Source organism: Pseudophryne corroboree, chromosome 4 (assembly GCF_028390025.1).
Source record: "Pseudophryne corroboree isolate aPseCor3 chromosome 4, aPseCor3.hap2, whole genome shotgun sequence".
NCBI lineage: Eukaryota > Metazoa > Chordata > Amphibia > Anura > Myobatrachidae > Pseudophryne > Pseudophryne corroboree.
In genome coordinates, this window is record NC_086447.1 from 726,637,815 (window position 1) to 726,658,659 (window position 20,845).

The 20,845-nt window shown below is 47.0% G+C and overlaps 1 protein-coding gene across 1 annotated transcript in view; it reads left to right on the forward strand.

Moving 5' to 3' along the window:
• The window catches only part of HEATR1 (HEAT repeat containing 1), a 290,453-nt gene that overhangs the window by 59,619 nt on the left and 209,989 nt on the right, over positions 1–20,845 (forward strand). Inside the window, exons 9-12 of the mRNA XM_063918062.1 lie at positions 7,848–7,958; positions 9,206–9,323; positions 9,805–9,912; positions 10,209–10,304. Coding sequence (XP_063774132.1) covers positions 7,848–7,958; positions 9,206–9,323; positions 9,805–9,912; positions 10,209–10,304 — 433 coding nt within the window. The remainder of the gene's footprint in view (positions 1–7,847; positions 7,959–9,205; positions 9,324–9,804; positions 9,913–10,208; positions 10,305–20,845) is intronic.

Sequence of the window (20,845 nt, forward strand, 5' to 3'; positions counted from 1 at the left end):
TGGAAGATCCTTGGCTGCGTCCTCTAAGAGAGGACCTGTTGTTGCAGGATCCATGCGTGTTTCCAGACTTACCGCGGCTGCGTTTGACGACATGAAAGTTGAGCGCTAGATCTTAGCTCATAGGGTATTCCCGGGGAGGTCATTCCCACTCTCATTAAGGCTAGGAAGGAGGTTACGGCGAAACATTATCACCGTATTTGGAGAAAGTATGTTTCCTGGTGTGAGACTAACATGGCTCCTGCGGAAGATTTTCACTTGGGTCGTTTTCTCCATTTTTTGCAGGCAGGTGTAGATGCAGGCCTGAAATTAGGCTCCATCAAAGTGCAGATTTCGGCTTTGTCTATTTTCTTTCAAAAGGAATTAGCTGTCCTCCCAGAGGTTCAGACTTTTGTGAAAGGAGTAATGCATATCAATCCTCCGTTCGTGCCTCCTGTGGCTCCATGGGATCTTGACGTGGTTTTACAGTTTCTCATGTCTTCCTGGTTTGAACCTTTGCGTAATGTTGAGTTGAAGTTTCTCACTCGGAAGGTTGTCATGCTGTTGGCGCTGGCGCCTGTCAGGCGGGGGTCTGAGTTGGCGGCTTTAGCTCATAAGAGCCCTGATTTTAGGGCAGAATTGCGGACTCGTCAACAATTTTTGACGAAGGTGGTGTCTTCGTTTCACATTAACCAACCTATTGTGGTGCCGGTGGCTACGGATGCTGGGGCGGTTCCAAAGTCTCTGGATATGGTGAGAGCTTTGAAGATCTACGTCGCCCGTACGGCTGTTGCCAGGAAAACGGAAGTGCTGTTTGTCCTGTATGCTGCTAACAAGATTGGTCATCCTGCTTCAAAACAGACTATTGCACGCTGGATTTGTAGTACGATTCAGCAGGCTCATTCTTCGGCCGGACTACCCGTGCCGAAGTCAGTAAAAGCCCATTCTACCAGAAAAGTGGGCTCGTCTTGGGCGGCTGCCCGAGGCGTATCGGCTTTACAGCTTTGCCGTGCGGCCACCTGGTCAGGGGCAAACACTTTTGCTAAGTTTCTCTATCGTCCTAGTGGATGCTGGGGTTCCTGAAAGGACCATGGGGAATAGCGGCTCCGCAGGAGACAGGGCACAAAAAGTAAAGCTTTAGGATCAGGTGGTGTGCACTGGCTCCTCCCCCTATGACCCTCCTCCAAGCCAGTTAGATTTTTGTGCCCGGCCGAGAAGGGTGCAATTCTAGGTGGCTCTCATAAAGAGCTGCTTAGAGAGTTTAGCTTAGGTTTTTTATTTTACAGTGATTCCTGCTGGCAACAGGATCACTGCAACGAGGGACAGAGGGGAGAAGAAGTGAACTCACCTGCGTGCAGGATGGATTGGCTTCTTGGCTACTGGACATGAAGCTCCAGAGGGACGATCACAGGTACAGCCTGGATGGTCACCGGAGCCACGCCGCCGGCCCCCTCACAGATGCTGAAGCAAGAAGAGGTCCAGAATCGGCGGCTGAAGACTCCTGCAGTCTTCTTAAGGTAGCGCACAGCACTGCAGCTGTGCGCCATTTTCCTCTCAGCACACTTCACACGGCAGTCACTGAGGGTGCAGGGCGCTGGGGGGGGGCGCCCTGGGAGGCAAATGAAAACCTTTAAAAAGGCTAAAAATACCTCACATATAGCCCCAGAGGCTATATGGAGATATTTACCCCTGCCTAAATGTACTAAATAGCGGGAGACGAGCCCGCCGGAAAAGGGGCGGGGCCTATCTCCTCAGCACACGGCGCCATTTTCTGTCACAGCTCCGCTGGTCAGGAAGGCTCCCAGGTCTCTCCCCTGCACTGCACTACAGAAACAGGGTATAACAGAGAGGGGGGGCAAAATAAATGGCTATATATATATATATTAATATAAAAGCAGCTATAAGGGAGCACTTAATCATAAGGCTATCCCTGTCATATATAGCGTTTTTTGGTGTGTGCTGGCAGACTCTCCCTCTGTCTCCCCAAAGGGCTAGTGGGTCCTGTCTTCGTATAGAGCATTCCCTGTGTGTCTGCTGTGTGTCGGTACGTGTGTGTCGACATGTATGAGGACGATATTGGCGTGGAGGCGGAGCAATTGCCTGTAATGGTGATGTCACTCTCTAGGGAGTCGACACCGGAATGGATGGCTTATTTAGGAAATTACGTGATAATGTCAACACGCTGCAAAGTCGGTTGACGACATGAGACGGCCGACAAACAATTAGTACGGTCCAGACGTCTCAAAAACACCGTCAAGGGTTTTAAAACGCCCGTTTACTTTAGTCGGTCGACACAGACACAGACAGGGACACTGAATCCAGTGTCGACGGTGAATAAACAAACGTATTCCTTATTAGGGCCACACGTTAAAGGCAATGAAGGAGGTGTTACGTATTTCTGATACTACAAGTACCACAAAAGAGGGTATTATGTGGGATGTGAAAAAACTACCATAGTTTTTCCTGAATCAGATAAATTAAATAAAGTGTGTGATGATGCGTGGGTTCCCCCCGATAGAAAATTTTGGGCGGTATACCCTTTCCTGCCAGAAGTTAGGGCGCGTTGGGAAACACCCCTTAAGGTGGATAAGGCGCTCACACGCTTATCAAAACAAGTGGCGGTACCGTCTATAGATAGGGCCGTCCTCAAGGACCAGCTGACAAGGCTGGAAAATATAATAAAAAGTATATACACACATACTGGTGTTATACTGCGGCCAGCGATCGCCTCAGCCTGGATGTGCAGAGCTAGGGTGGCTTGGTCGGATTCCCTGACTAAAAATATTGATACCCTTGACAGGGACAGTATTTTATTGACTATAGAGCATTTCTATATATGCGAGATGCACAGAGGGATATTTGCACTCTGGCATCATGAATAAACGCGATGTCCATAACTGCCAGAAGATGTTATGGACACGACAGTGGTCAGGTGATGCAGATTCCAAACGGCACAGTATGGCCGTATAAAGGAAGAGGACTTGTTTGGGGTCGGTCCATCGGACCTGGTGGTCACGGCAACTGCTGGAAAATCCACCGTTTTTTACCCTAAGTCACATCTCTGCAGAAAAAGACACCGTCTTTTCAGCCTCAGTCCTCTCGTCCCTATAAGATCATATCTGCCCAGGGATAGAGGAAAGGGAAGAAGACTGCAGCAGGCAGCCCATTCCCAGGAACAGAAGCGTTCCACCGCGTCTGACAAGTTCTCAGCATGGCGCTGAGACCGTACAGGACCCCTGGATCCTACAAGTAGTATCCCGGGGGTACAGATGGGAATGTCGAGACGTTTCCCCTTCGCAGGCTCCTGAAGTCTGCTTTACCAAGTCTCCCTCCGACAAGGAGGTAGTATGGGAAAAAATTCACAAGCTGTATTCCCAGCAGGTGATAATTTAATTACCCCTCCTACTACAGAAAAGGGGTATTATTCCACACTATATTGTGGTACTGAAGCCAGAAGGCTAGGTGAGACTTATTCTAAAAAATTTTTTTTGAACACTTACAAAGGTTCAAATTAAGATGAAGTCACTCAGAGCAGTGATAACGAACCAGGAAGAAGGGGACTATATAGTGTCCCGGGACATCAGGGATGCTTACCTCTATGTCCCAAATTTGCCCTTCTCACTAAGGGTACCTCAGGTTCGTGGTGCAGAACTGTCACTATCAGTTTCAGACGCTGCCGTTTGGATTGTCCACGGCACCCCGGGGTCTTTACCAAGGTAATGGCCGAATTGATGATTCTTCTTCGAAGAAAAGGCGTCTTAATTATCCCTTACTTGGACGATCTCCTGATAGGGGCATAGTCCAGGGAACAGTTGGAGGTCGGAGTAGCACTATCTCGGATACTGCTACAATCAGCACGGGTGGATTCTAAATATTCCAAAATCGCAGCTGATCCCGACGACACGTCGGCTGTGCCTAGGGATGATTCTGGACACAGTCCAGAAAAAGGTGTTTCTCCCGGAAGAGAAAGCCAGGGAGTTATCTGAGCAAGTCAGGAACCTCCTAAAAACAGTGCATCATTGCACAAGGGTCCTGGTAAAAATGGTGGCTTCCTACGAAGCAATTCCATTCGGCAGATTTCACGTAAGAACTTTTCAGTGGGATCTGCTGGACAAATGGTCCGGATCGCATCTTCAGATGCATCAGCGGATAACCCAATATCCAAGGACAAGGGTGTCTCTCCTGTGGTGGTTATAGAGTGCTCATCTTCTAGAGGGCCGCAGATTCGGCATTCAGGATTGGATGCTGGTAACCACGGAGCCCAGCCTGAGAGGCTGGGGAGCAGTCACACAAGGGAAAAATTTCCAGGGAGTGTGATCAAGTATGGAGACTTTTCTCCACATAAATATACTGGAGCTAAGGGTAAATTTATAATGCTCTAAGCTTAGCAAGACCTCTGCTTCAAGGTCAGCCGGTATTGATCCAGTGGGAAAAACATCACGGCAGTCGCCCACGTAAACAGACAGGGCGACACAAGAAGCAGGAGGGCAATGGCAGAAACTGCAAGGACTTTTCGCTGGGCGGAAAATCATGTGATAACACTGTCAGCAGTTTTTCATCCCGGGAATGGAAACTGGGAAGCAGACTTCCTCAGCACGACCTCCACCCGGGAGAGTGGAAACTTCATTGAGAAGTTTTTTCCACATGATTGTAAACCGTTGGGAAATACCAAAGGTGGACATGATGGCGTCCCGTCTGAACAAAAAACGGGACAGGTATTGCGCCAGGTCAAGAGACTCTCAGGCAATAGATGTGGACGTTCTGGTAACACCGTGGGTGTACCAGTCGGTGTATGTGTTCCCTCCTCTGCTTCTCATACCTAAGGTGCTGAGAATTATAAGACGTAGAGGAGTAAGAACTATACTCATGGCTCCGGATTGGCCAAGAAGGACTTGGTACCCGGAACTTCAAGAGATGCTTACAGAGGTCTTATGGCCTCTGCCGCTAAGAAGGGACTTGCTTCAGCAAGTACCATGTCTGTTCCAAGACTTACCGCAGCTGCGTTGTCGGCATGGCGATGGAAAGCCGGATCCTAAGGGAAAAAAGGCATTCCGGAAGAGGTCATTCCTACCCTGGTCAAAGCCAGAAAGGAGGTGACCGCACAACATTATCACCACGTGTGGCGAAAATATGTTGCGTGGTGTGAGGCCAGGAAGGCCCCACAAAGAAATTTCAACTCGGTCGTTTCCTGCATTTCCTGCAAACAGGAGTGTCTATGGGCCTCAAATTGGGGTCCATTAAGGTTCAAATTCGGCCCTGTAAATTTTCTTCCAGAAAGAATTGGCTTCAGTTCCTGAAGTCCAGAAGTTTGTCAAGGGAGTATTGCATATACAAACCCCTTTTTTGTGCCTCCAGTGGCACTGTGGGATCTCAACGTAGTTCTGGGATTCCTCAAATCACATTGGTTTAAAACCAGTCAAATATGTGGATTTGAAGCATCTCACATAAAAAGTGACCATGCTCTTGGCCCTGGCCTGGACCAGGCGAGTGTCAAATTGGTGGTTTTTTCTCAAAAAAGCCCATATCTGTTTGTCCATTCGGACAGGGCAGAGCTGCGGACTCGTCCCCAGTTCTCTCCCTAAGGTGGTGTCAGTGTTTCACCTGAACCAGCTTATTGTGGTGCCTTGCACCTACTAGGGACTTGGAGGACTCCAAGTTGCTAGAAGTTGTCAGGGCCCTGAAAATATGTTCCAGGACAGCGGGAGTCAGAAAATCTGACTCGCTGTTTATACTGTATGCACCCAACAAGTTGGGTGCGCCTGCTTCTAAGCAGTCGATTGCTCGTTGGATTTGTAACACAATTCAACTTGCACATTCTGAGGCAGGCCTGCCACAGTCTAAATCGGTTAAGGCCCATTCCACAAGGAAGGTGGGCTCATCTTGGGCGGCTGCCCGAGAGGTCTCGGCATTACAACTCTGCCGAGCAGCTACGTGGTCAGGGGAGAACACGTTTGTAAAATTCTACAAATTTGATATCCTGGAAAAAGAGGACCTGGAGTTCTCTCATTCGGTGCTGCAGAGTCATCCGCACTCTCCCGCCCGTTTGGGAGCTTTGGTATAATCCCCATGGTCCTTTCAGGAACCCCAGCATCCACTAGGACGATAGAGAAAATAAGAATTTACTTACCGATAATTCTATTTCTCGGAGTCCGTAGTGGATGCTGGGCGCCCATCCCAAGTGCGGATTATCTGCAATACTTGTACATAGTTACAAAAATCGGGTTATTATTGTTGTGAGCCATCTTTTCAGAGGCTCCGCTGTTATCATACTGTTAACTGGGTTTAGATCACAAGTTGTACGGTGTGATTGGTGTGGCTGGTATGAGTCTTACCCGGGATTCAAAATTCCTCCCTTATTGTGTACGCTCGTCCGGGCACAGTACCTAACTGGCTTGGAGGAGGGTCATAGGGGGAGGAGCCAGTGCACACCACCTGATCCTAAAGCTTTACTTTTTGTGCCCTGTCTCCTGCGGAGCCGCTATTCCCCATGGTCCTTTCAGGAACCCCAGCATCCACTACGGACTCCGAGAAATAGAATTATTGGTAAGTAAATTCTTATTTTTATAAGTTTGATACCCTGGCTGATAAGGACCTTGCGTTTGCTCAGTCGGTGCTGCAGAGTCGTCCGCACTCTCCCGCCCGGTCTGGAGCTTTGGTATAAACCCCATGGTCCTTTTGGAGTCCCCAGCATCCTCTAGGACGTAAGAGAAAATAGGATTTTGGTACTTACCGATAAATCCTTTTCTCCTAGTCCGTAGAGGATGCTGGGCGCCCATCCCAGTGCGGACTGTTGCTGGCAATGTATTGTTGGTTAACTTGGTTTATGCACGGATAGTGTATTTCTGGTTTTCAGCTTGTTGCTGTTATTTCATACTGTTATCTTGTTTACTATTACTCCGGTTGTACGGTATGTTTGTGGTGTGGGCTGGTATGTTTGTAGCCCTTAGTGTACACAAAAATCCTTTCCTCGAAATATCCGTCTCTCCTGGGCACAGTTCCTATAACTGAGGTCTGGAGGAGGGGCATAGAGGGAGGAGCCAGTTCACACCCACTTGAAGTCTTTTCAGTGTGCCCAAGCTCCTGCGGATCCCGTCTAGACCCCATGGTCCTTTTGGAGTCCCCAGCATCCTCTACGGACTAGGAGAAAAGGATTTATCAGTAAGTACCAAAATCCTATTTTTTTTCACATGGCACAATAGAATATTATTATTATTATTATTATTATTATTACCAGTTATTATATATAGCACACACATAGTACGCAGCGCTATTACAGAGAATATTTGCCCATTCACATCAGTCTCTGCCCCAGTGGAGCTTACTATCTAGATTTCCTACCACATGTACACATAGACACATTCACTAGGGTTAATTTTGTTGGGAGCCAATTAACCTACCAGTATATTTTTGGATTGTGGGAGGAAACCAGAAAACCCGGAGGAAACCCACGCAAGTAGGGGGAGAATATACAAACTCCGCACAGTTAGGGCCGTGGTGGGAATTGAACCCATGACCTCAGTGCTGTAAGGCAGTAATGCCCTACGGATGGTGTAATGGTTAGCATTAATGCCTCACAGCAGTAATAAATAAATAAAACTATACATTATCGGGGCTAATTGGATACCGCTCTTAGTATGCTTTTTGTTTATCAACTTCTTCATTATGACAATACAACATAGTTTAGTAATAAAGTATAGTTCGATAGATTAGTCATATTTGAATAAGTGTGCCTAGAGTTCTCAGCTGTAGTCTGTATGTTTTTGCATTAAACTTGCTTGTAGTGTTTAGTTTTACAATCTGTGTTTTCTTTTGTGGATTCAGTTATCACTATTGTTAATTCTGGTGGAATTTTTTGTTTTATGTGAATATAGCACCTTCCTGCAGGAGTTCCTCACTTACGGAGAAGTTCACGGAGCCGACTCTGATAAAATGGCTAAGCTCTGCCAATTTCTCCTTCCTCTCATTAGACTTTTAGAAAGCAAGTATGTAAACCCACCTATGCTCTCATTAATGTCATTTCATGCATAATGAAAAGGTTTGGTTGGAGCTCTGTATGAAGCAGTCTAGTCGCTAGATGGACAATGGGTGGAGTTTTTAATTTTGTCTGGGACCAGTGCTCGAAGTGGGGCATTATGACATATTTTCTGCTTCACACTTAGAACACAGCGGCACTGGCTGTTGGTGCTGGGACCAAAAATGGTGTCCCAGCAGAACACCAACCGCAGCGGAGATGTGTCTTCATTGGTACACACCTCTCATTGGGTCCTGGGAAGATAGCGGTAGTTTAAACTTGGAGCGCTTTGCAGACCAGTTGTATTTAGCTATGGACCAGCTCACGACAGTGGCTTCTAATTGGCTGCTGGTACGCGAGCTGTGATTGGCTCGCTGGTTGCACCAAATTTTAACTACCGCCGCTATCTGCCCTGGCACTTGGACCCGATACAAAATATATCCCCGCTTGGAGAGAGGAGCTAGGTTAAAGAGGGAATTGGAGAGAGAGTGTTCGGTGATTAGAGAAGAAGCAGTTAGTGAGAGGTGCATGTGGTGAGAGAAGGAAGTTGGCAGGGAGGGAAGCAGGCAATAAGAAGTGCAAGGAATGAGAGGGTAGTAGGGGCTTAAAGGGTAGCAGGGAATGATAACTGCAGGGGGGTAAGTAAAAGAGAGACAGAGGTGATCAGACACAAAGGAGAGCACGTGGGGCGTAAGAGGGTTACCCAGGATGAAGGGTCAGGGGCGCGTTTCATTTTCATTTTCATACTCCTTTGAAATTCCTACTTCAAGCGCTGCCCGGGACATTTCCATCTTCACCACCACTGCTGTTGCATACACGGGGACACACATCATTTGTATATCTGTGCGTTCACAGCTCTACTGTGTTGTAAATAAATAATAGTCACATTTACCATGTAAAATTACATGTAGAAAAAAATAGTAAATTACTCACATCCAACATGAGCCCTTGTGTCCTGGTTCCGTATAGTCACTTGAGAAGCTGTTGCATGATGAAAGGACCTCCAGCCCCCCCAGGAGTACCATTATGTCGTAGTATGTGAGGAAGGAATGTTTGGGGGATTTTTTTGCTTCTGGAATACAGTACATTGTTTTAATTCTATTCTACATTGTAACAGACAAGTACATTAGACCAAATGTAAATACCGCTGTTATTCATAACATGTTTGTGTTTTCTTACTTCATTTTTAACCCCTGCTACTTTATTTCATTACCGCAGATACCCTGAAGCTCTGGATTTTGTGTTGGAGAAAGAGTTGAAGAATGTGTCAGATGAGCAGAAGCAAAGCTTGTTCCATCAGTTTATCTCACTCACTACCAGTGGGGGAAAGCATGAGGTGTGGCAATCAGTTATACACATGGCCTTGCAGTACTGGTAGTATAGGATTCCTCAGTACCTTTACATTTCACATTAACAGAATTCCTTTTTATACAGAATAAATGTGGCATACACCTAGGCACCTGCCTCACATCACTCCACATCTGCCACTGTCTCATGCCCCGATACTATTCTGTTGGCTGTGATATAGATGGTTTGTAAAACCCAATTACATGCTGAGCTCAAGCTAAATGCTCAGACTTAAATGTTGGATAAAAAGTACACTTGAAATTATCAGCTAAAAATTGTAACAAGTTTTATGTAGTGCCCACTGGGGGAATTAAAATGCTCTGCTCACACCCCTGCATACTAGCCCACCCTAGAGGCCAATTCCTTCATAACACATTACTTCGATGTCTCCCAAGCCCATCTGAGATTGGCGTGCCTTACAGTTCCCCATGCACTTGTGACTGTGTAATACTTTTGTTCTACTATTGCAGTTATTGGCAGAATGCGATACATCGCTCCTGCTCAGCTTGAATCACCCACAGCCGGCTGTGAGGCACCTAGCGTTGGTACATTTAAAGGACATCATTGAGAAATCTCAGGTGAGTAGTAGTTACCCTTACTGTTGGAGATTTAGTATTTGGTTTAGGTTATAGAGCTCCCAGTATAGTCTAAAATGTAGAGACTATGTATAAATTTAAATTTTTAATTATATTCTCATTTACATGATCAGATAATAAGATTCAGTTTCTCAGTGTAAAATAATAAAAAAAATAGCATAAATATTGCATTAGTAATGTCATATTTATTGTAATGTGCACGTGAATGTTTGTTTCTAGATGTCAACTCTTAGACTAACCAGTCCTTTTCTTTGTTTCCATTTGACTCCATACGGCAGGCTGGCTTTGATGAATCTTTTATTAAGGAAGCTATTGTAGCTCGTCTTATGGACGACAATGTAGAAGTACTTTTGTCTGCTTTGGACTCATTCAAGGTCAGTTACAGCTTATACCTTTTTGTTTAGAAATGCTAACTTCATTCTGTACTGCTGTTCCCTTTTCTCCATTTATTAAGAATGAAGTAGGTTTCACTTCTAAATATAACAAATCTAAAATTGTCACATATCCGTGTCAAACTCCAGTACTTCTCACACTGCACAGCATTTTTCCAAAGTGAATACTAATACATTTAAATATTTCAGTTGTTCTATTTGATACAGTCAAATTCTGTTAGCACGTATCTGTTTTGGATATCGGATTTTTCCGTATTTTGGAATAATTGCATTGAGATATCATGGCGATGGGACCCATGTCTAAGCACAGAATGCATTTGTTTCATATACACCTTATACACACAGCCTGAAGGTCATTTTCACCAATATTTTTAATAACTTTGTGCATTAAACAAAGTGTCTGTTCATTCACACATTCATTTATGTTTCATATACACCTTATACACACAGCCTGAAGGTCATTTAATACAATATTTTTTATAACTTTGTGTATTAAACAAAGTTTCTCTGACGTCCTAGTGGATGCTGGGAACTCCGAAAGGACCATGGGGAATAGCGGCTCCGCAGGAGACTGGGCACAAAAGTAAAAGCTTTAAGACTAGCTGGTGTGCACTGTCTCCTCCCCCTATGACCCTCCTCCAAGCCTCAGTTAGATTTTTGTGCCCGAACGAGAAGGGTGCAATCTAGGTGGCTCTCCTGAGCTGCTTAGAGTAAAAGTTTAAATTAGGTTTTTTATTTTCAGTGAGTCCTGCTGGCAACAGGCTCACTGCATCGAGGGACTAAGGGGAGAAGAAGCGAACTCACCTGCGTGCAGAGTGGATTGGGCTTCTTAGGCTACTGGACATTAGCTCCAGAGGGACGATCACAGGCCCAGCCATGGATGGGTCCCAGAGCCGCGCCGCCGTCCCCCTTACAGAGCCAGAAGAGCAGAAGAGGTCCGGAAAATCGGCGGCAGAAGACGTCCTGTTTTCAATAAGGTAGCGCACAGCACCGCAGCTGTGCGCCATTGCTCTCAGCACACTTCACACTCCGGTCACTGAGGGTTCAGGGCGCTGGGGGGGGGGCGCCCTGAGACGCAATAAAAATACCTTATATGGCAAAAAAATACATCACATATAGCTCCTGGGCTATATGGATGCATTTAACCCCTGCCAGGATACATAGAAAAACGGGAGATAAGGCCGCCGATAAGGGGGCGGAGCCTATCTCCTCAGCACACTGGCGCCATTTTCCCTCACAGCTCCGTTGGAGGGAAGCTCCCTGGCTCTCCCCTGCAGTCGCTACACTACAGAAAGGGTTAAAAAAGAGAGGGGGGCACTAATTAGGCGCAGTATAAACAATACAGCAGCTATAAGGGGAAAAACACTTATATAAGGTTATCCCTGTATATATATAGCGCTCTGGTGTGTGCTGGCAAACTCTCCCTCTGTCTCCCCAAAGGGCTAGTGGGGTCCTGTCCTCTTATCAGAGCATTCCCTGTGTGTGTGCTGTATGTCGGTACGTTTGTGTCGACATGTATGAGGAGAAAAATGATGTGGAGACGGAGCAGATTGCCTGTAATAGTGATGTCACCCCCTAGGGGGTCGACACCTGAGTGGATGAACTGTTGGAAGGAATTACGTGACAGTGTCAGCTCTGTATAAAAGACAGTGGTTGACATGAGACAGCCGGCTACTCAGCTTGTGCCTGTCCAGACGTCTCATAGGCCGTCAGGGGCTCTAAAGCGCCCGTTACCTCAGATGGCAGATATAGACGCCGACACAGATACTGACTCCAGTGTCGACGGTGAAGAGACAAATGTGACTTCCAGTAGGGCCACACGTTACATGATTGAGGCAATGAAAAATGTTTTACACATTTCTGATAATACAAGTACCACCAAAAAGGGGTATTATGTTCGGTGAGGAAAAACTACCTGTAGCTTTCCTGAATCTGAGAAATTAAATGAGGTGTGTGATGATGCGTGGGTTTCCCCCGATAACAACTGATAATTTCTAAAATGTTATTGGCATTATATCCTTTCCCGCCAGAGGTTAGGGTGCGTTGGGAAACACCCCCTAGGGTGGATAAAGCGCTCACACGCTTGTAAGGGCTCTACCCTCTCCTGAGATGGCCGCCCTTAAGGATCCTGCTGATAGAAAGCAGGAGGGTATCCTAAAATGTATTTACACACATACTGGTGTTATACTGCGACCAGCAATCGCCTCAGCCTGGATGTGCAGTGCTGGGTTGGCGTGGTCGGATTCCCTGACTGAAAATATTGATACCCTAGATAGGGACAGTATATTATTGCCTATAGAGCATTTAAAAGATGCATTTCTATATATGCGTGATGCACAGCGGAATATTTGCCGACTGGCATCAAGTCTAAGTGCGTTGTCCATTTCTACCAGTAGAGGGTTATGGACACGACAGTGGTCAGGTGATGCGGATTTCAAACGGCATTTGGAAGTATTGCCTTATTAAGGAGAGGAGTTATTTGGGGTCGGTCTTTCAGACCTGGTGGCCACGGCAACAGCTGGGAAATCCACGTTTGTACCCCAGGTCGCCTCTCAACATGAGAAGACGCCGTATTATCAGGCGCAGTCTTTTCGTGGACAAGCGGGCAAAAGGTTCCTCATTTCTGCCCCGTGACGGAGGGAGAGGAAAAAGGCTGCAGAAATCAGCCAGTTCCCAGGAACAGAAACCCTCTCCCGCCTCTGCCAAGCCCTCAGTATGACGCTGGGGCTTTACAAGCAGAATCAGGCACGGTGGGGGGCCGTCTCAATGAATTTCAGCGCGCAGTGGGCTCACTCGCAAGTAGACCCCTGGATCCTTCAGGTGATATCTCAGGGGTACAAATTGGAATTCGAGACGTCTCCCCCTCGCCGTTTCCTAAAGTCGGCTTTACCGATGTCTCCTTCTGACAGGGAGACAGTTTTGGAAGCCATTCACAAGCTGTATTCCCAGCAGGTGATAATCAAGGTACCCCTCCTGCAACAGGGAACGGGGTATTATTCCACACTGTTGTGGTACCGAAGCCGGACGGCTCGGTGAGACCGATTCTAAATCTAAAATCTTTGAACACTTACATACAGAGGTTCAAATTCAAGATTGAGTCACTCAGAGCAGTGATTGCGAACCTGGAAGAAGGGGACTACATGATGTCTCGGGACATCAAGGATGCTTACCTTCATGTCCAAATTTACCCTTCTCACCAAGGGTACCTCAGGTTTATGGTACAGAACTGTCACTATCAGTTCAGACGCTGCCGTATGGATGGTCCACGGCACCCCGGGTCTTTACCAAGGTAATGGCCGAAATGATGATATTCCTTCGAAGGAAGGGAATTTTAGTTATCCCTTACTTGGACGATTCCCTGATAAGGGTAAGATCCAGGGAACAGTTGGAGGTCGGTGTAGCACTATCTCAGGTAGTGTTGCGGCAGCACGATTGGATTCTCAATATTCCAAAATCGCAGCTGGTTCCGACGACTCGTCTTCTGTTCCTAGGGATGATCCTGGACACAGTCCAGAAAAAGGTGTTTCTCCCGGAGGAGAAAGCCAGGGAGTTATCCGAGCTAGTCAGGAACCTCCTAAAACCGAGCTAAGTCTCAGTGCATCAATGCACAAGGGTTCTGGGTAAAATGGTGGCTTCCTACGAAGCAATCCCATTCGGCAGATTCCACGCAAGAACTTTCCAGTGGGACCTGCTGGACAAATGGTCCGGGTCGCATCTTCAGATGCATCAGCGGATAACCCTCTCACCAAGAACAAGGGTGTCCCTCCTGTGGTGGTTGCAGAGTGCTCATCTTCTAGAGGGCCGCAGATTCGGCATTCAGGACTGGGTCCTGGTGACCACGGATGCCAGCCTGCGAGGCTGGGGAGCAGTCACACAGGGAAGGAATTTCCAGGGCTTATGGTCAAGCCTGGAGACATCACTTCACATAAATATCCTGAAGCTAAGGGCCATTTACAATGCTCTAAGCTTAGCAAGACCTCTGCTTCAAGGTCAGCCGGTGTTGATCCAGTCGGACAACATCACGGCAGTCACCCACGTAAACAGACAGGGTGGCACAAGAAGCAGGAGGGCAATGGCAGAAGCTGCAAGGATTCTTCGCTGGGCGGAAAATCATGTGATAGCACTGTCAGCAATTCCGGGACACGACCTCCACCCGGGAGAGTGGGGACTTCACCCAGAAATCTTCCACATGATTATAAACCGTTGGGAAAAACTCGACAGGTATTGCGCCAGGTCAAGGGACCCTCAGGCAATAGCTGTAGACGCTCTGGTAACACCGTGGGTGTACCAGTCAGTGTATGTGTTCCCTCATCTGCCTCTCATACCCAAGGTACTGAGATTGATAAGATGGAGAGGAGTAAGCACTATATTCGTGGCTCCGGATTGGCCAAGAAGGACTTGGTAACCGGAACTTCAAAAGATGCTCACGGAGGATCCGTGGCCTCTACCTCTAAGAAGGGACCTGCTTCAGCAAGGACCCTGTCTGTTCCAAGACTTACCGCGACTGCATTTGACGGCATGGCGGTTGAACGCCGGATCCTGAAGGAAAAAATGCATTCCGGATGAGGTCATCCCTATCCTGATCAAAGCCAGGAAGGATGTAACCGCAAAACATTATCACCGCATTTGGCAAAAATATGTTGCGTGGTGCGAGGCCAGTAAGGCCCGACGGAGGAAATTCAACTGGGTCGATTCCTACATTTCCTACAAACAGGAGTGTCTATGGGCCTGAAATTGGGGTCCATTAAGGTTCAAATTTCGGCCCTGTCAATTTTCTTCCAAAAAGAACTAGCTTCAGTCCCTGAAGTTCAGACGTTGTAAAAGGGGTACTGCATATACAGCCTCCTTTTGTGCCTCCAGTGGCACCTTGGGATCTCAATGTAGTTTTTGGGTTCCAAAAAGTCACATTGGTTTGAACCACTTAAATCTGTGGAGTTAAAATATCTCACATGGAAAGTGGTCATGCTGTTGGCCCTGGCCTGGGCCAGGCGCGTGTCAGAATTGGCGGCTTTATCCTGTAAAAGCCCTTATCTGATTTTCCATTCGGACAGGGCGGAATTGAGGACTCGTCCTCAGTTTCTCCCTAAGGTGGTTTCAGCGTTTCACCTGAACCAACCTATTGTGGTGCCTGCGGCTACTAGGGACTTGGAGGACTCCAAGTTGCTAGACGTTGTCAGGGCCCTGAAAATATATGTTTCCAGGACGGCTGGAGTCAGAAAATCTGACTCGCTGTTTATCCTGTATGCACCCAACAAGCTGGGTGCTCCTGCTTCTAAGCAGACTATTGCTCGTTGGAATTGTAGTACAATTCGGCTTGCACATTCTGTGGCAGGCCTGCCACAGCCAAAAATCTGTAAATGCCCACTCCACAAGGAAGATGGGCTCATCTTGGGCGGCTGCCCGAGGGGTCTCGGCTTTACAACTTTGCCGAGCAGCTACTTGGTCAGGAGCAAATACGTTTGTAAAATTCTACAAAATTGATACCCTGGCTGAGGAGGACCTGGAGTTCTCTCATTTGGTGCTGCAGAGTCATCCGCACTCTCCCGCCCGTTTGGGAGCTTTGGTATAATCCCCATGGTCCTTTCGGAGTTCCCAGCATCCACTAGGACGTCAGAGAAAATAAGAATTTACTTACCGATAATTCTATTTCTCATAGTCCGTAGTGGATGCTGGGCGCCCATCCCAAGTGCGGATTGTCTGCAATACTTGTACATAGTTACAAAAATCGGGTTATTGTTGTTGTGAGCCATCTTTTCAGAGGCTCCTCTGTTATCATGCTGTTAACTGGGTTCAGATCACAGGTTGTACGGTGTGATTGGTGTGGCTGGTATGAGTCTTACCCGGGATTCAAAATCCTTCCTTATTGTGTACGCTCGTCCGGGCACAGTATCCTAACTGAGGCTTGGAGGAGGGTCATAGGGGGAGGAGCCAGTGCACACCAGCTAGTCTTAAAGCTTTTACTTTTGTGCCCAGTCTCCTGCGGAGCCACTATTCCCCATGGTCCTTTCGGAGTTCCCAGCATCCACTACGGACTATGAGAAATAGAATTATCGGTAAGTAAATTCTTATTTTGTGTACATTGAGCCATCAGAAAACAAAGGTTTCACTATCTCACTCAAAAAATTCCGTATTTCTGAATATTCCGTATTTTGGAATATTTGTATATGGGATACTCAACCTGTAGTTGAAAAGTCACATTCGTAAATACAATTTCAAATAAAATAAAAAAATTGGAAAATAAACAAAATAAACAATCCAGTCTCTGGATTCAATAGTTATGGGATGAGGCCTTCCTGTTGGCTTATGGAACACCTGTATCCTTCGATAGCCTCATGCAGAATGAACACTGAACAGCCTGTGTTTCTCCTATTTAAAACCCAGGCTGCATTCCTTTTAACCCTTTCAAAGCCAGAGTGAATTGAGTCTCAGCTTATACTGGGCTTCCTACCCACTCTTTCAAGGTGTTGAATGGCCTTATCTTCTAATAGAATTTGAAGCTCTGGCCATGGTTCTTGTGTAAACAAATGGCCAGTTCTGAGAGACACAGGCCAGGAAGGGCTTTACACCTTTCTGGCCACAGATCTGGTTCTTCTCATCTTTTATGGCTTGCCTTTACAGCTGTAGTGTGGGGCCTGTGTGGATCCCAGGAAGGCCAGTCACACCCTGCTGGCCAAAGCGTCTCTGGTTTCCTGAATCAAAGGGTATCTGACACCTCTGTACTGTAAACAAGCTATATATAAGCAGATCATTTAAGTCTCTACCATTTAGCATGCAAAGACATTTGATTGCTATCATACAATGGATACATCAATTGGAATAATACAAATTTCAATCATGCCCATTTCGGTATAACCCAGATGCATTGGCATCACATCCATTAATACATCACTCGGTTATCTTGATATCACACTACTTATTAGCAGGCCTATTCCTACTTGAAATAGCCTGGATCATGACACCGTATGCCGAGAGACACTGATTGGGAGTTGGGTTGTCTTGAAGTGAACACAGTATTTTCATTGTTTATAAAAGTTTTTGGCAGATGTATGAATAAAGTAGTGTTATGTACAGTACTTACGTATGTTTCTCTTTCATCCACTAGGGGACACTGGAGTCCTATACAGTAGGGGTGTGAAGCCTTGAACCGGAGGTGTGGCACAATCTTAAATTAGCATTGTCTGCACAGCCGGCTCCTCCCCCTTCACATCCCTCCTCCCTCAGTTTGAAAAATTGTGCTGGAGGCACAACACGTGGAGCACTTGAGCTCCTGACTAAAAATCTAAAAGGGGCTGCGTAACCCTAATAAAAGGGGGACAAGGCTGCCTGATATCAGAGAGACAATGATCCCTTGTTGAAGGGACCTGCATCTCTCCACAGGAGATCCTCAATATTCAACTAAGAGTGAGTACTGGTCGTACAAGCTTAGGCTAGGGTCTTCCAGTTAGTAAAAGTTTTGTTTTTTTTCTCTCTTCTAGTATAATATTCTCTCTCTCTCTCTCTCTCTCTCTCTCTCTCTCTCTCTCTCTTATAAAGTCAGTCCATCTATTGCAGTTTAAATCTCCCTTTGATATAAACAGCGGGGAAGTAGCTAACAGGGAGGGACGGCAGAGCGACGGAGGCCGGCGTGTGGGAGCCTTAGTGCGGCGCGGGACTCAGCATGTCTTCCCTGTGAGCAGGGAGGGACGGCAGAGCGGCGCGCTGCACAGCGAACGATGAGACCCACAGACGGAGCGGAGCACAGGCGGCGCTACGGGAGACTGTCCCGGCGCGCGCCGGCCAGCGGGTCCGGAGCGCGCCGAATAGAGGACTCTGCGCGCACCAGCGGCCAGCGTGTGGGGGTCAGTAGAGCATCAGGACTGGACGCACTAAAGCAGCGCATAGAGAAAGAAGGTATGCGCAAAGCAAAGCCCACACGCTCATAACAGTGCTGCAGGCTCTTGTTTTCTATAAGCTTACATTTAGTGGGGGCCATGTTTCTTCGTTTTTGCGCCAGGCTGAGTAAAGGATGGGTCCTCCCCCTCCCCCAGTAGTGTACATAGGGGAAGGTTTTTTTTATAAAAGAATTAGCTCCCCCTTCTGCATTGCCTGGATAGTGCATGCATTAATATAGTAGAGGGATCGTTGGGTAACAGCTCCCTCTGCTGGTGTAATGTGTGTATATATACAACATATGAGGATCTGAAAAGTAATCAAAATTTACAATTTATGTTTTCAAGGGACTTCTGTTTCAAAGATCCCTTAGAAAACACACGGAAGCAAGCCAACTCTAACATCGTAGCTGATTTACAGTTGGGGTGTGAGAGTTGCGAATCGGCTGGTGTTTTATTTAATTTTTTTTTTTTTTGGCCTGTTCCTTTTATAGAGAAAAAGGGACAGGTAATTCCAGCTGGATCCAATACCTTCGCTTCCGTCATCTCCCAGTCTTTCTCTTCCTAGTTTAAAGGGTGAAAGCGCTGCGTAATACCCTGGTAAGGGGTTTAAAAAAAAAAAAAAAACACAACATGTCTAAGGCTACCAAGACCTCAAAGACCTGCTATGTTTGTACGAAATGTAACAAGAAGAGCACGCGGGCTGGCAGCTCCGGGGTGTGCGACTCCTGCTTAGACAAGGACGCTCCATCTGGTAGCAGTGCTCTGGCTAAGGCATGGGAAGACAACCTTGCTAATAGAATCTCCAAGGAGATGGCAGAATCCCGAAAACAGCAGTCGGAATGGGCTGCGGGATTCTCAAAGACGATGGAGGAATTTCTCATCAAGTTAACGCCGCCCGCACACGCAGATACGAGTGTGCGCAGGGCTGTTAAAAGAACTCTTCCTCTTATACCAGAATCTGAGGAGGAAGAGGGTTTTCTTCTGGATACGGAAGAAGGTGAGTTAATTGAACCTAACCTAGACGCCGATTTTCCTGAAGAAGACTCGGCGATCTCGGGTCTGGATTCCTTAATTGACGCGGTAAAGGACATCCTAAGCTTTAAGGAAGAGGAAATCCGGGAGCCGAAAGATTTCGATTTGTTCGAATCCCAGAAGCCGCGTTCAGCAGAGTTCCCCATTCCTAAATCCCTCCAATCTCAGATGGAAGAGGCTTGGAAACAACCTGACAAACGTTTTCAATTTCCGAAACGGTTTCAGGTAACTTACCCCTACCTAAGGGTGTAATGGACAAGTGGGAGTCTCCGCCGGTAGTGGATGCTTCCCTAGGAAGGTTGTCAAAGAAGACAATCTTGCCAATTCCTAACGTAACTCCTTTAAAGGATGCGTCCGACCGTAAAGTTGAGACTGCGTTAAAATCAATGTTTGTAGCAGCAGGTGCAGCGCAGAGACCTGCGATCGTCTGTACTTGGGTCAACAAGGCCATGGGTGCATGGTCCGGCCGTATTGTACAAGCTATTGAGGAGGAAAATATCTTAGAAGAGATTACACAGCTGGCGGAACACATTCGAGAATCTGCTTCATACTTGTGTCAAGCTTCTAAGGATATTAGTAGAATAGCATCGCGCATATCTGCATCGGCCATATCGGCTAGGAGGATTTTATGGCTCAGAGAATGGCAAGGAGACTCTGACACCAAGAGGACCAGCGTTTACTTCATTTAGATCACAGTCCTTTCGAGCCCGTGGTAGGGGTTTTCGGTACACAAGCACGCGGGCCAGAGGTAGAGGCCGCTCGCAGGCAGCGACCAGAAAGCAGGATAAACCTGCTGCAAGACCGTGGCATGACGGCCTCCCAGCTCACCTGGGGTCCCCCTTGGTGGGCGGCCGACTGGAAGGTTTTCAGGACATCTGGGTCAAAACCTCACCAGAACTTTGGGTGAACAACTTAATCTCTCAGGGATACAGACTGGAATTTCAACAGAGACCTCACAGTCAGTTTTTAACAACAGGATTGCCTCAGTGCCCTCAAAAAGCAAGGGCACTACGGGCAGCAATTCTCAAATTGCTACAAGAAGAGGTCATTATTCCGGTTCCCGCTTCTCAGAGAGGAACAGGGTTCTATTCCAATCTTTTTGTCGGGCCAAAGCCAGACGGGACGGTCAGACCAATACTCAATTTAAAAGTTTTCAACCAGTTTTTAAGAGTCTACAAATTCAAGATGGAATCAATCCAATCAGTCATTGCAGGCTTAGAACAGGGCGAGTTCATGGTATCCATGGACATAAAAGATGCATATCTGCATATTCCAATCTGGACTCCTCACCAGGCTTACTTAAGGTTCGCACTGGTAGCGGATCACTACCAATTCCGGGCCTTGCCGTTCGGTCTAGCGTCAGCCCCAAGAATTTTCACAAAGATCATGGCGGTCATGGTGGCAGGACTGAGACTGTTGGGGGTCACGATTATACCTTATTTGGACGATTTACTGATCAAGGCTCCATCTCAGAATCGACTGCTCAAGGATGTTCAGACATCCCATCAATTTCTAATTCAACATGGATGGATTGTCAATTTCCAAAAGTCCAACCTCATACCGACTCAACGGATTCAATTCCTCGGTCTCATCTTGGACACGGTCCTATTACGTGTGTTC